Below are 13,981 nucleotides of genomic sequence, written 5' to 3' on the forward strand. Positions count from 1 at the left end.
CTCGCCCAATCCGGCGCCGCCCTGCGCCCTTCGAGCCCCGCCCCGGAAGCGCGCGGGTCAGTCGGCTGCCGGGCGGCGGCCATGATGGCGGCGGGGGATCCGCAGCGGGGCTACGGCGGGGGGGCCGCGATGCCTGAGGCCTCCTTCCTGTGGGGCGTCTTCCAGCGGTGAGGGGCGGCTGGGGAAAGGGGGAGGGCCGGGGGAAGCAGCGCCGGGACGGGGCTGGGGGGGCGGGGTTGAGGGGCGGCTGGGGGGGGGGGGGGGGGGGGGGCTTGTCCGTGTGTGTCGGGTGTGGCTTCAGGCGCTGCGGGTCTGGTGCCTGGGTCCGGCAGCAGGAGCGAGGCCTGGCAGGGCTCGGCGGGAGCACGTTACAGGGCTGGGTGGCTGGATCGTACCGCCACCTCAGGGCGGGGTCGTGATTGCCGTGTCGTGGTCAGATGGAGTCGAGGGTGGATGCCAGATGGCCATAAGGAGGATCCACCTGAAGCTCACATCATTCTGTGTGTAAAGTGAACGTGCTCTGAGCTGACTGCTCAGGAGCAGCGTAAGCAGGTCGTAACCGGGTTGGGTTTACCTGGCAAGGGTTTGGTAGCAGGAAGGCTGCGGGGTGGCCTCTGTGAGCAGAGCCCAGCAGCTGCCCTGTGTCAGATCAGAGCCAGCTCCAGCTGGCTCCAAAAGGGACCTGCTGCTGGGCAGAGCAAAGACAGTGACAGAAGTTGGTTGGGCCTCTGGGAGAGCAGATTTAAGGGAGGGGGAAAAAAGCTGCTGTGCAACAGCAGCTGGGAGAGAGGAGTGAGAACAGCCCTGCAGCCCCAAGGTGAGTGCAGCAGGAGGGCAGGAGGTGCTCCAGGCAGGCAGCAGCAGTTCCCCTGCAACCTGTGGAGAGGCCCCTGGTGGAGCAGGCTGTCCCCCTGCAGCCCATGGGTCCCACACGGAGCAGATCTCCACGCTGCAGCCCGTGGAGGAGCCCCCTGGGGAACAGAGGCAGGGAGTGACCATGAAGGAGCAGCGGAGACAAAGCGCCAGGGACTGACTGCAGCCCCCATTCCCCTGTTCCCCTGTGCCATTCAGGGGGGAGGAGGTAGAAGAGGGTGGATGGGGGGGAAGGTGTTTTTAGTTTGCTTTTAGTTCTCACTGCTTAATATCCCTGTGCTGAGTCTGCTCTGTCCATGACAGTAATAGGTGAGTGATCTCCCTCTCCTTATCTCACCCCACAAGCTCTTTTTCATCGCAGTTTCTCCCCCCATTCTTTTGACTAGGGGAATGAGAGAGCAGCGTGGTGGAGCTTAGGTGCCCGTCAGTGTGAAAGCAGCAAACTATCATGTTTTCATGAAAATGTCAGCATAGCTTTCAGTAGCAGCTCATTAAAGGTAAATCCAGTGATAGAATACCTAGAAAAGAAATAGTGAATAAGAAAGGGAACACCTTTTGTTATTATAGTCCATGCAGTTTATGGCTGCACAGAGTACTGTACGTGGTTTGTGCCATTCTGGAGATGGGGAGGGAATTTAGTAGAAAGAACTGAAAAGCTGTAGAAAAAGTCAACAAGGACCAAGACAACAGGAATAAAACAGCTGCTGCAGAGGGATCAGCCAGGCAGGACTGGGAATGGTCGAAACCGAGGGGAATTGAATTGTCACTGGCAAGGGGAAGGACATCCTGTGGGATGGCAGCAGGCCACCACCTTCAGATACCCTTCTGCAGAAGGTGTGCTCATGCTTCACTTGGGCAGAAGCTGCCCAGCTTATTCATCTTGGGACAGAAGTCCGTTCTCTAAGGCAATAGATGTGAAGGCTCCAGCAAAGCTGGCACCTGTCTACGCTTTTTTGTACTTTGAACCCCAGAAAGGGGTCAGGGGTTTGCAGGAAATTCTTTCCAGTATTTTGAACGCGTTACATCGGTAGCCAGCAGCTCACAGAGAATACTGGATGCCAAACTAGGGGCAAAACCAACTTTCGTCTTTGGGTTGTGCCCAAACTGTTCTGCTGTCAAGGTGTGTTTTTGTGTCTCTCATCACACTTAAGTAGGTTTCGCAGTTTTCTTTGTACCTTGTGTCATGTTCCAGAATGGCTCATCAGTCTGCGTGACATATTTATCTTGCAATAACTGTGAATGGCTTACCAAAGAAAATCAATCTTTTCCATAATAGTCACTAATTGCATTTTAGTTAGTGAGTATGAACCAGAATGTTGAGGTCTTCTGTAACTGAAATCTGTTAATTTCAGCCATTTAAAGTTTGCCACTCTCTTTTTTTTCCTGCCTCCAGGGTTGATAAAGACAGGAGTGGAATAATATCTGATACTGAACTCCAGCAGGCGTTGTCCAATGGTGAGTCTGTTAACGAGCACTGAGGTAGTTCGCTGTAAACTTAATGCTCAATTTCATGTGAGACTGGCTACTTGATGCCAGAATTCCTTTTTAATTGGGGGGAAACATGCTTAACACTGATTAGTAGCATTTAATCAACAGCAAAAGGCTGAAGGGGAGGAATAAGAAAATCAGGAATGGTCCTGATTTTATTTTATTGATTGTTGCTGAGTATACTGTTCCTGCTTTTCAGATTTCAAGGGACGTTTTCTGGGTTTGGTGCATGTTAATAATGCATTACAAACTCAATACCTGTTGTAAACATTACTGATTTGCATGCTGGGGATTAAAGGCATGTGCATGCCTTTATTTTTTCCAGCTCTGTTTCCTAGAAAGCATAAATAAACACCGTGGTTTTTACTCCTCGCTGATCGCTACTGAGCCTTTCCTCTTTAACCAGGATCAGTGTATGTAACCTGGACAAAGATCAGATGTTTACAGCCTTTTTACCACACTTAAAATCTTGTCATTCAGTAAGGTGCAGGAAGTGATTTTTAAAATGAGGCTTTTTTAAATTTATTTCCTAACAAAATAGAAAGTTGCACTCCGAATCTGGTATTAAAACTTCTGTGCTGTCTGTCAGTTCTGTTCCATAACGCTGGAATGGGAACTAGGGCGTGGTCAAATAACTCAGGGAAGCAAAATACAGACAGGATAATTTTTTCCAATAGTCTACTTTTTTTTCCCTCGGTGACTCAAGAGTGGTTGGGAGTTGCTTTGGGCTTTTTTCTCCCACTTAATAATCTGAAAAAAAGAGCGTTTTGAAGCTGTGCACCTTTGAGTTTGTATCAAGTTCCCCCTCTCCTAAGGTTTAAACCCTTCATCCTTCTGGCATAGCGTGGCTGAGAAGGGCTTCAGCTGGTGCTGTGAGCTGACTGCAGGGCCGCAGACTGAAAGGCTCCTTCTGTCAGGAATCGCCTGACCAAAACAAACATGGATGGCCCGATTTGGTAAAAATACAGTCTTGTAACTGATTTAGATTTACTGGAATATTTGTTTGGTAATATACCTGACAAATTAAAAGCAGTATGTTGTAGCTGCTGCACCTGATTCATAACTAAAGTGCTGTTTTGAACAAATACTTCAGCAGAAGCCAAGCTAACTGGGTTAAGCCGCTGTTTTCATTTGAAATTCCAGTGCTGTTCAAAATGCCTGGCTTCACCTGGCATTGTAAATGTAAATTGTAATATTTTAAATATCTTCTCATCTGATCAAATTTAAGGGCAATAGACAGCGATGGCTAACTGAACTCGCCCCTTGTTTGCGGTGTAGATTAGAGGTTTCAGTGCTTTGCAGTTTTGACAAATCCCCACTGAATGAACTCGCTGTTAAATGAAACGTTTATTGAACTCCTAGCGTCCTTCGCTCCAAGAGGCTTTACATCTTGTACACTCAAGTCACAAACAATTCACTGTAGACTTTCCAAAATGTATCCTCTAGTGGATGGCTGTGTGTGGCCGTCCTGCAGTCTGCCATGGGCTACAAGAACGGAGGGTGTTTCTGAACCACCAGAAAGGAGCGCGCAGTTCCCACTGCACACTGAAGTTCCCTGTGCTCCACGCTCAGCTTTTCAACGCATCAGGTTTATGCAAATGGCAGTACACGTATCGGGGAGCGACTGATGATCGCTTCGTGTGGTTGTTTGCACAGTGAAGGCCTGTGCTCCCTTGGCTGTTTATTTTTTTTTTTCCTGTGCTGACTTGTTAATGACGGTGTCAGGGGAGTGGGAGGAAATGGTCTTTCGCTATCTATTGGAACGAGCTGAAATCCGTACAGCTCTGCAGCACTGGAGTTGCTGGGGTTTCCCTGTATGGAATCTGTGTTAGTCTCTTTGAAAATTTCAGCATAAAATAAATTAACTTTCAAGCTGTGTTTTTACTTTTTCCTCTGTTCTATTCAGAATTAAATGCTGGCACCCTGTTAATAATTAGTAATTTTAGACTTATATCTCTCCTGACAAAAATCAAGGGAATCGTCCTCTAAAATACCGCTTGCTTGAGCATTTTCAGAGCCATTTTTAATCTCCTTCTGTGCTTCCCGTTCTGTTTATGTGGAAGTGGTCATATGGCCTGGCTGAGGAAAAGTTGTTCTTCCTGCTGCTGCCTCTGCAGATCTATGCTGATAGTTTCTCCTCCTGCAGGAGGAGTTCAGGGCTGGTGTAAGCGCTTACTCCCTGGCCTCTTGCTCCAGCAAAGCAGCACAACTGCACTCTGTGGCCCCTATGTTAAGAACCCGTTTTTTTACAAAAACCATCTGTAAAATAAGAAAATAAATGCAACTACCTCACAGTGGCTCTGTTGTAATGTACTAGCTCCGTGTCATTTAGCTCTGAATCCATTTATATTTCTTACGTTTTTTTTGTTTGCTTGTTGGTTGGTTGCGTTTTTTGGGTGTTACTTAAGTCTTGAGGAACTAAGTGAATTCTTTCTGTTTCAGGGACGTGGACTCCATTTAACCCCGCCACAGTCAGGTCAATCCTTGGTGAGTGTGGCTGCGTGACGCCAAGCAGACAGGATGCTGTTGGGGTTTGGTCTGTTCAAACGAGTGAGAAAGCCGTCACTGTTAAGTTATTTCAGGGAAATCGGTATCAGGGAAATACAAGTATCACAGGACACGCTCCGTGATTCTGCTGTAACATGAAAAGCATGTTTAAAGGCCTCTTGAACTGGTTTGGCTGAAGTGTTAAGAAGCTGGTCTTTGGTTGTAAGATGGTACGGAAGTCGTCACCTTATTTTTTGCCCTGACAGCCCAGTAGTTGTAAGATAAACTGAAGTACTGCCCCTTTTGAATAATAAACGAATGCCCTTTGTGTACACGTACACGCACTTGTCAAAGTAGCCTGAGAAAATGTTGCTCAGATGTTACTCAACTGTTACTGGGGAAAGGGTCAGCTTAAATATTTTAGAGACATGACGCGGCTTTGTCTTTGTAACTTGGTTTTGCTGGTTTGCAATTTAATCCTGTGTTCTCCTCTGAAAAGCCCAAGCAGGCTGTACAATGTTTGAATTATTCACAGTCCTAAACCAATTGCCGGAATTATGGAAGACGATGAAGGGGAGAAGGGAAAAATTCAGGCACAAAACCAACTTTCTGTCGTACAGTTCATAAACCAAGGCCTAAGGTTTTTGCTCTGTTTTTAGAAGTTGCTCAGCAGCAGCCAGAAGCCCCTGGCTGTGCAAGGTGCTACTTGTATGAATGTAACAGAATGGAACAGCACTTCCTTCTTAAAATACTGGTAGATCTTTTACCGAGTGGTAGTAGAGCTAAGGTTTTACGTGGGTTTCTGCTTTCTATTTCAGGCATGTTTGACAGAGAAAACAAAGGTGGCGTGAACTTCAATGAATTCACGGGAGTCTGGAAGTACATCACAGACTGGCAGAATGTCTTTCGAACGTATGATAGAGACAATTCTGGAATGATTGACAAAAATGAGCTAAAGCAAGCACTAACAGGTTTTGGTAATTCATTTGTAATTACTGTTTCTATGACCGGGTTATGTCATCAAACAAGCTTATTGTCAGGGCTGTACTGCTCTGACAAAGGTGACTAAAAATAAAAACGAGACGGGTGAAATGCAGTAGACGAAGGTAACTTTTAAAGATATTTGTACCTTGTTTGGTTTAAAATATATATTTCCTTTTAAAGAAAAAATGAGATGCATGTGTCAGTACAAGCGTGAAGCGTTTGTTCTGTCAGCAAAGTGTTAAGTCACTTTAATCCACCATTCTGTTTACTGTGACTGTGTGTAATTGTTGTTGAGCACGTTTTTTATTGCATGCATTTCAGCTGAACACCTGTGTTGTGCAGCACAGACATTTAGATGCCCGCTGAACCAGCTGGCTGTTTTCCTAGAAAGGCCGTGGTAATTGAAGCATTCTAAAGGATTTCTCTTTTCCAAGGTTACCGCCTGTCTGATCAATTCTACGATATCCTTATTCGGAAGTTTGACAGACAAGGAAGAGGCCAAGTTGCTTTCGATGACTTTATTCAGTGCTGTGTTGTTTTACAGGTAAGAAAGGAGATGTACTTTTGATGTCAACTGGAAAAAAAAAAAAAACACTTAAACTTCTGTTTCCCCTCATTATATTCAATCTAGAACTTGTTATCCGTTTGCATCACATATAAGTAACCCGAAACCATTTTTTGACCTCTTAAATGTTTTTATGGAGTGAAAAATGTAAAATGGTCTCAGTGCTTTTAAAAGGAAAACATTAAATGCAATTTTCATTAGCTTTAATACACACACACTTTTTTGAGAATCTTGGGTGGGTTAAAACTGGTGTGTATCATGTCCCACGTTGCCCTCTTCAGTGTACTCCAAAATAAAGTTCTCGGAATCTGAATTGCAAGGACTATTGCATCTCTTTTTAAGGCTCTGATTAAAAAGATTTTGACCTAATAGCTGAATTATCTGGTCTTTTGTCACTGCTGTTTCTGCAGGGGCAATGGTAATAAAAGACAACAAAAAAAATTCCAGTAATAGGACCGTGTTTGTGAATTTATAGGGAGAGAGACCTGCTGTTTTACAGGTACATCCTTCTGTTTAGAAATAAATCACTGAATTACTTCTCACCCTGAGAAATTACAAGCCCTTAAGCACTGTTGCTTACGGTTTCTCTAAGAATCTCTGACTTTTCTGAAATACATGAAAGACTTTGGGGAAGAGTTGGGCAACTGTAGCAGTGGACAAGCTGAATTTTAGCAGGCTAGTTAGAGGGTTTTTTTTTTTCTTCATAACCTGGCTATTGTTGCAACAGTATCCTAGCTAGCTTCCTGTATGTAACATGAAGAGAAAGGGAGTGCTCTCTAAGTAGGTTCTTCATTATTTGCCCAAATTTTGGTCTTCTCCTTTCAGCTTTACATCTGTAGCTGTAAGTCAAACGCTGCTGCTGAAACAAACTGCTTTTATATTCATTTGTAATATGAACAAATTGTACTTTGTTATAAACTTAAGCTCTACTAAAGAGGGCTTTGAACTTGAACATCATTCAGCTGGTGTTAGTGAAACCATGCTGGTGGTTGTTTTGGTCTGCTGCTGGCACTGCTTGTCATCTCGGGGGTTTCTCAGAAATAACTGAGATATTGATGATGCGTTGAACAGATTTGGCCAAAAAGATGAGAAACGGACACGGTACTCTTTAGATTCTGTCTCCAGATTGTTCCCACCTCCCCGGGAGCCAGCTATAAAAAGCTGTCTGGTCTATAACGAAGTGCCTGGATAGGCGTAGGTGTTATAAGATACATCATGAACTCAGATCTGCTGCACAGCTCGAGCACAAGATGCAGCAAGGAGCTACCTCTAACGCATGACACCGTACAGTGTCTTCAGAGGGCATGGACAGCAAGTGTTTGTACAGCTAGAGACACCTCAGGGGCAAGCAGAGTATCTGACAGTTTGACTTTTCTCTGTGTACCAAAACGTGTGTTTTCTCCCCCTTTTTAGAGGCTGACTGATGTGTTCCGACGTTACGATACTGATCAGGACGGCTGGATCCAGGTGTCATATGAGCAGTACCTGTCCATGGTCTTCAGCATCGTATGACATTGACAACTCGGAATCCCACCCTGGCACTGTACAGACTGGAGTTGCCAAATCATCATGTACTGAATAAGATTATTGATGTATTATAATGGATATAATATCACGTTCTTAAATTTTGTACGTTCATCATCACCTTCAGCATCTGTACTTGAGTTGGTTTTCGTTTTGTATTACCGTAAGATCCGACCACCTCATGCTTACTGCAGTACAGAAAGCACAGAGCCTAGATTTAACTGGTGCAATGTCAAACCTAACTTTCTTCCACATATCCTGCATGGGGAAAAAATGACTCTTTAGAAATGCCAAATTAAAATAATGCTTGTTAGTTTGTCAGAGAGTTGAAACTCCGAAGTTGCACAACGTTTTGCATGTGCCTTACTTTTCTAAGAAGTTAATGTATTAATTTTTAATACAGAATTTAAAGTTAAGTAAAAATGTTAGACCAACTTACATAGCCTACTTTATTTTTGTACAATTTTTTAAGGGGATGGTGGGGGTTGTGTTTCTGTCTTCCAGTTTTCCATGGCTCAGGGGTCCCTGCCACTTAACAGGGCTGGCGTTTTTGCTTTGCTTTGTATTTTTGCTTTCTAGCTGCCCCTTTCTTTCCGGGTATCCTTGGGACATCTTCAGACAGAACTGCTTCTCAGCTTTGTCCTATACTGCATCTTCCTCAGTGAATTCGCTACAAAAATAAACCTCTAGTTCCTCTGGATATAGTTCCCCCTGCTTCATGTGCTCATTTACCACAAATAATCCTCCTTTTTGTGGCGAAGCACTCGTTTTGAAGTGGCCTTGAGCTGAGAATCAAGCATCCTCAAAACTTCACCCTCAATCTCACCATTTGAAGATGGAAAACAAGCAAAAAAAAGTAACTAGGTTCCTGTCACGCACCAGCTCCCGCAGTAACTTTGAAGAAGTAACATGGAGGAAGCAAAGTCACTAAGCTCTCGGAGTACTCTAAGACAATCTTACACCTGCACTACCCAAAGAAATTCAAGCTTACCTGTGGCTGTTACTCGTCAGGACATGGTTACAAAGGTTAACAGCAGCCCCTGGTGACACGTCGGTAATGTTTCCTAAACACCTTTGTGTTGTGAAATCTGTGGGGAGTGACAGGTGGTCGCGGCAAAGCCCTCGGGGCACCCAGGAGCGTTTAGCTTCCAAGGGCAACGGATTGCCTCTGGGAGGTGTTGGGTGAGGTAGGGGACAGGAATGATGGCAAAGCTATCGGCAACCGCTTCAACAGCCTACGATAAATGGCAGCTAACTTATCTTTAAGGAGACAAGGGAGAAAGCTGTCCAACAGCTACTGCCTGAACCCTACCTCCCCAGAATGCTATGTATGTACATACTGCATGTATTCCAGAAGGGAGTAAGAAATAAATGAGAATATAAATTCCTGAGGGAATAAGAAAGAAAGAAAGAAGCCCCGTATTTCTGGACTCAAAAAACTTTCCTATTAAGAGGCTGCACTAAAAAGAGCTTCCTCGCTCCTTTCCCACTAAGGAACGTGCCCCTTTGGATCATGTCTGACCAAATGAAATCCAGTAAATAGGTCCAAGCTAACAAAACTAGATCTAAAGCTGGTAGCAGAGAAATTACACAGGTTGTGGCCTGTGAAGAAGGCAGCTTTTTTTTCAGCCAATGTCATCACACATCACTGTTGTTTCTGTAGAACCACTGGAGCTGCCAGCACTTTGAGGGAGCCGTGCTGGTGTGGAAAATTATCGGTGACTGGACCGGGATGGCTCTCGTCTCAGTGGGAAACAGATGCTTCTGAAGGTGCGAAAGCAAGTACACCACAGACCAAGCAACTGGCTGAAAGTAGACCAGAGATCCCTCAAAGCCTGTTCTATCCTGTTTTTTTATCAATGGCTTTTTAAGGAAAAGAAAAATCAGTTCAAAGGGCTCTGGTGTAGCCTCAGAAACCTTACCTGGGTGCCACAGCCTGTGGTATGCTGTATGAATGCTGCACTGAAGGATGGCGAGTGCTCAACGTGACGGTGCTCTGCAGACCATCAGTGCCTACCTTGTGAAGATGGTTTCCGAAGCCCTGAAGGACCAGAGCCTGGAACAGGAACAGGCAGAGGACTCATTCTGCTCCAGTCCCATACTACACGGGAGTAAGAGAAGGCAGAGAGGTTTCTCGGGCATGAGTAGCCAGAAGCTGACTCAAGGAAATTGGCAGGAAAACAGCGGGCGGGCTCGGCTTAGGCAATCCTATTGTGGTAACTGGTAGGATAGCAGAACTTCCAAGGCACTTTTGTGGGTTTTTTTCCCCTCCATGAAGTCTTCTTACCTGGTGCCTTTGTGGACGCTGCTGGTCACGTGCCAAAAAGGTCATAAGCCTGGATTTATGCTTTCCTTTTCCTGCTCTCAGCTGAATCCTCCTTTAAAAATGGCAGGATTGAGCTAAGTGAAAACAAGACAGCCAGAACCCAAAGTCATGATCTGTCAGAAGACACAGTTGTAGGACGAGATGCTGACTAGACAGAAAGAAGTGAAACAGGCACATTCCCGGGATGGATGCCTCCATTGGCAGTGACTGAAAGAAAGACCCTGTAAAAGAAAACACTTCGAGCTGTAAATACCTGGCCCTACAGAGGGAGGGAGAAGATGTCACAGAAACTCTCCGAATGAGGCAATGATGCCCGGTACTGCAGTTCTGCACAGCCCTGAAAAAGCAAACCAACCTTCACTACTCCTGTCACAAGGGCAAACGAGCCTTTTGCAGAGTTGCATCCTGAAAATGCTTCTGTCTGTTCTTCTTGCGCTTCACTTGACTACTAGGAAACTGTACTCCACAGAAGAATGTGTTCCTGCAATAATAAAAATACTGTTTGTTTGACTCAAGTCAGCTCCACCTGTTTGCTGGTATAGGATGCAGGGGAAAAAAGCATCTGAAATCAATTGCGGAGTCAACAAATTTGGGAGTGCCAAGTGGCAGAGCCCAGGCCAGTATCAGTACAGATACTGTACTCTGAAACTCTCAATTTTCAAAGCTAGGAAGTCTTTGGAAAGAAGAAAGATAAAATGAAAATTAAGGAGAAAGCAGTGATGAAGTTGAAACTGGCTTAGTTTCAGCCAGTTTCAGTGACTGAAATAAACTGTAAAGAATAAACTGCTGGAAGCACTGGGAGCAGTTGCACATAAGAAGACAGGCTTGGAGTGCAAACTACCAACTAAAAAAAATCCCTAGATGCTAATGCTTGAGTAATAGAACCAACAGAGACACATACCAAGAAGTTCATTGATTTTGATAAAAATTGAAGACTGAAACCGTGAAGAAAGGAGCATTTATAAGACTAAAACACCTTATCTACAGTTCAGGAAGCCTTTAGTAACTCAATGACGAAAGGCATTTCTTAGCTCGCTTACCATTCCGAACTCACTTCAAAATGCAGGAACTGTTTCCCCAAAGCAGGACCCTGTGTAATGAGCAGGAACAGGAACTGTTCCCCAAAACAAAAAATAAGGGAATGTGGAGGAAGAAAGAGCATCTAAGTTGGGAAGAGCTCATCCAGCTACTGTATGGCACTGGAATATCCCAAAAGGAGTCAGAAATGGCGAAAAATTATGTCTCTACAAAGACCCCAGCTGAAAAGGTCATAACGTTAATTTGTAGAGTTTTTCTACAGATATTTAGTTGCACTACACTTTCTGGAGGAAAGGAAGCAGTGTACAGACATGAAGAATGAAAGTGGATCTTTTCTGATGCACAAGCAAAACAACTGGAGGAGAAGAATTTTAGAGAATCAAAATCATATGCTCTATAATCAACTGCTTAGTTGCCTTTGAGTTCAAATTTACATTATAAGATCCAAAGTTATTTTTTGTGAACCAATAATATGACAGCTCATAAGACTAACCCTACGTCAGCACAAGTATTTAATGTTGCAGGGACAAAGAATATTCCAGGTATAGATGAAAAGAAAAATCATAGTCCATAACACGGCAGTGAAAAGGAGAACAGATGGTGGGGAGTAAGATGTCTCACTCTAGTCCCTCTCTTTAGCCCCATGTACACTCTATTCAATTATATAAAGCAGACATCTAGGCTGGGAGTTCATGAACTTACAGCTCAGAGGTGCAGGGAGAAGAAAACCTAAGTCTGGCCCACTGATAAACATCATGAACAGGTGATTACTTCTCAGTTACTATGTCATTTTGATTAATTTTTAATTTTCCCTGTTATTTTAACTAATTGCCTTATAGGTTCTACTATTTCTTAATATGCTTTTAACAATAGGAAGAATGAAAAAAATTCTCTTTTAGTATGGATCAATTCAACAAATGAGTTTCTAAGTGAATTTGCAACAGTTTCATTCTGAGCAGGATAAAAGTCTGCCGATATTGCATGTCCCTTTCCATTCCGCGAAAACAAAGGCAGGTAAAATGCCCGTTACATAACAATCCCCTAGAACTGATTACATTTTTCTCTTATAGCATGACATTAAGCCAGAGAATACCTTTGCTGTGACACTCACCTTTCGTTATCCTAAACAGAAATGTAGTGTATCTATTTCTAAAATACCCAAATTATAAAGCCTTAAATGAACTGACCTTAAATTTGTTTGAAGGAAAGTACACCTGTATTTTCATGCAACAGACCTGTATTTTCAGTGAGCATTCTTCCTAAAAAGTTAACATAAAAGCAAACCTTTCTTTTTTCTGAGTGGGGAAGGATGTTAAAAGGGTGATTAGCTTTTTCCTGACAGAATAACATTAACATATTTTCAAAAAAATAACAAAAGATTTTTCTGCAATATACTAAGATATAACAAATACTTTAAAAAAGCCTAAAGAAAATAGTGTTCACCTCCATTATGTGCAAGTTTGTGTTCTGGCTATATTTACCACGTTAAAACGTTGAACTCTACCTCCCTTTCCCCTTCCAAAGCCAGTCACACAATCAAACGCAGTCTCTTTCCTGAAAGCCAAGAGATGAAGATGCTTGGATCTGATCATGTTTCCAGTTCAGCTGTCGTCGCTCCTTAATCTTTTCCTCTAGTTTCTACTAGCACATTGGCTAATGTCTGAATATTTATTTCTAGAAAGGGGAGATAAAAGAATGCGAAGTTACTTCTTTTTCATGTTATTTCACATTATAGGACACAGAGAATGTTAAAATGAAAATGTTACTATTCACTAACGTTCCCAGGTGAAGTACCATGAGCATAGTTCACACCTGTCCAAACTCAGCCCCATTGACAGCTATCTATCCAGCTGCCTTTATATGTTTTATAATCTATTTCCAAAGCAGAATCCTCTACTTTGAACAATACATCACTCTTTTTAACGTTTAGGATTATTTTTGCAATAACAGGGAAAGCTACATTTTCACGTAACAAAGCAGCTCTTTGATACCATTTCTGGCTTGCTGTTCCAAGGTATTTGATCCATTTTGAATACTTCCATCTACTACAATGCCACTCTGCATGCACTCCAATACTTTTTTCTTTATGCCAATACATCCCCTCCCCAGTCGCCACCCCAGCAGTACAAATTCCCACCATGATGTAAGGTGCTAGCTAGCAAGATGGCCCAGAACAAACATTTCAGTTCAGGAATGTTTTGTGCTATTGAATTTTGCCTCTGACTTACAGCCCTATTTAAATGCCAAGTGGCAAAGCCTCCCCAGAGAGGCAATTACTGCTGTTCTTCATCCGATACAGGCGCTGATCAGAACGGACTCTACTCCTCTGAACTAAGCATACTATCTCTGCAGCACACAGTCTCACATTTATTTTAAGCAAGTATGTTGACGTAACTCATTTTACAAGAACTAATTACAATCTTACTTTGAAGGGCTGGATAATACGGAGCCAACTGCTTGAGCATCCTGGTCATTGCAGGTATATCCTTTCCTCCTAGTCTGTTCAAAGTGTTAGGAGCAAGACCAACAGTGTCTTCATCAAACGTCGTATCTGAGCCTCTGAACTGTTGGTTATCTCTGTATGAACCACTGCCAGAGAAGGGACGTGAACCCCAGTCACTTCTGTAGCCTGACTTCTGATGCCTATATTCTTGACACCTAGTTTCCTGGTTCCAGCTAGAATCCCGGTTCCACCT

General features: G+C 43.6%; 2 protein-coding genes across 8 annotated transcripts in view; one reads left to right on the plus strand and one right to left on the minus strand.

Moving 5' to 3' along the window:
* Nucleotides 1-127: 127 nt before the first annotated feature.
* PDCD6 (programmed cell death 6) lies at nt 128-8,621 on the plus strand. Of its 2 annotated transcripts, none has more exons than XM_035317716.1 (6): nt 128-167; nt 2,267-2,328; nt 4,804-4,848; nt 5,667-5,825; nt 6,267-6,376; nt 7,811-8,621. In XM_035317716.1, the coding sequence occupies exons 1-6, from the start codon at nt 130-132 to the stop codon at nt 7,907-7,909; spliced, it is 513 nt and encodes a 170-aa protein (XP_035173607.1). In that variant the 5' UTR covers nt 128-129; the 3' UTR covers nt 7,910-8,621. The 2 variants fall into 2 exon arrangements, with proteins under 2 accessions (XP_035173607.1, XP_035173608.1); XM_035317717.1 differs by having other exon boundaries at nt 5,667-5,819.
* Nucleotides 8,622-10,184: 1,563 nt separating this feature from the next.
* The window catches only part of LOC118161927, a 35,444-nt gene continuing 31,647 nt past the window's right edge, over nt 10,185-13,981 (minus strand). For all 6 annotated transcript variants that reach the window (XM_035317710.1, XM_035317708.1, XM_035317709.1 and 3 more), the window contains 2 exons: nt 13,711-13,979; nt 10,185-12,959 (listed from right to left, as the gene is read on the minus strand). In XM_035317710.1, coding sequence (XP_035173601.1) covers nt 12,904-12,959; nt 13,711-13,979 — 325 coding nt within the window. In that variant the 3' untranslated portion in view covers nt 10,185-12,903. The remainder of the gene's footprint in view (nt 12,960-13,710; nt 13,980-13,981) is intronic.

This window comes from Oxyura jamaicensis, chromosome 2 (assembly GCF_011077185.1).
Source record: "Oxyura jamaicensis isolate SHBP4307 breed ruddy duck chromosome 2, BPBGC_Ojam_1.0, whole genome shotgun sequence".
Taxonomy (NCBI): domain Eukaryota; kingdom Metazoa; phylum Chordata; class Aves; order Anseriformes; family Anatidae; genus Oxyura; species Oxyura jamaicensis.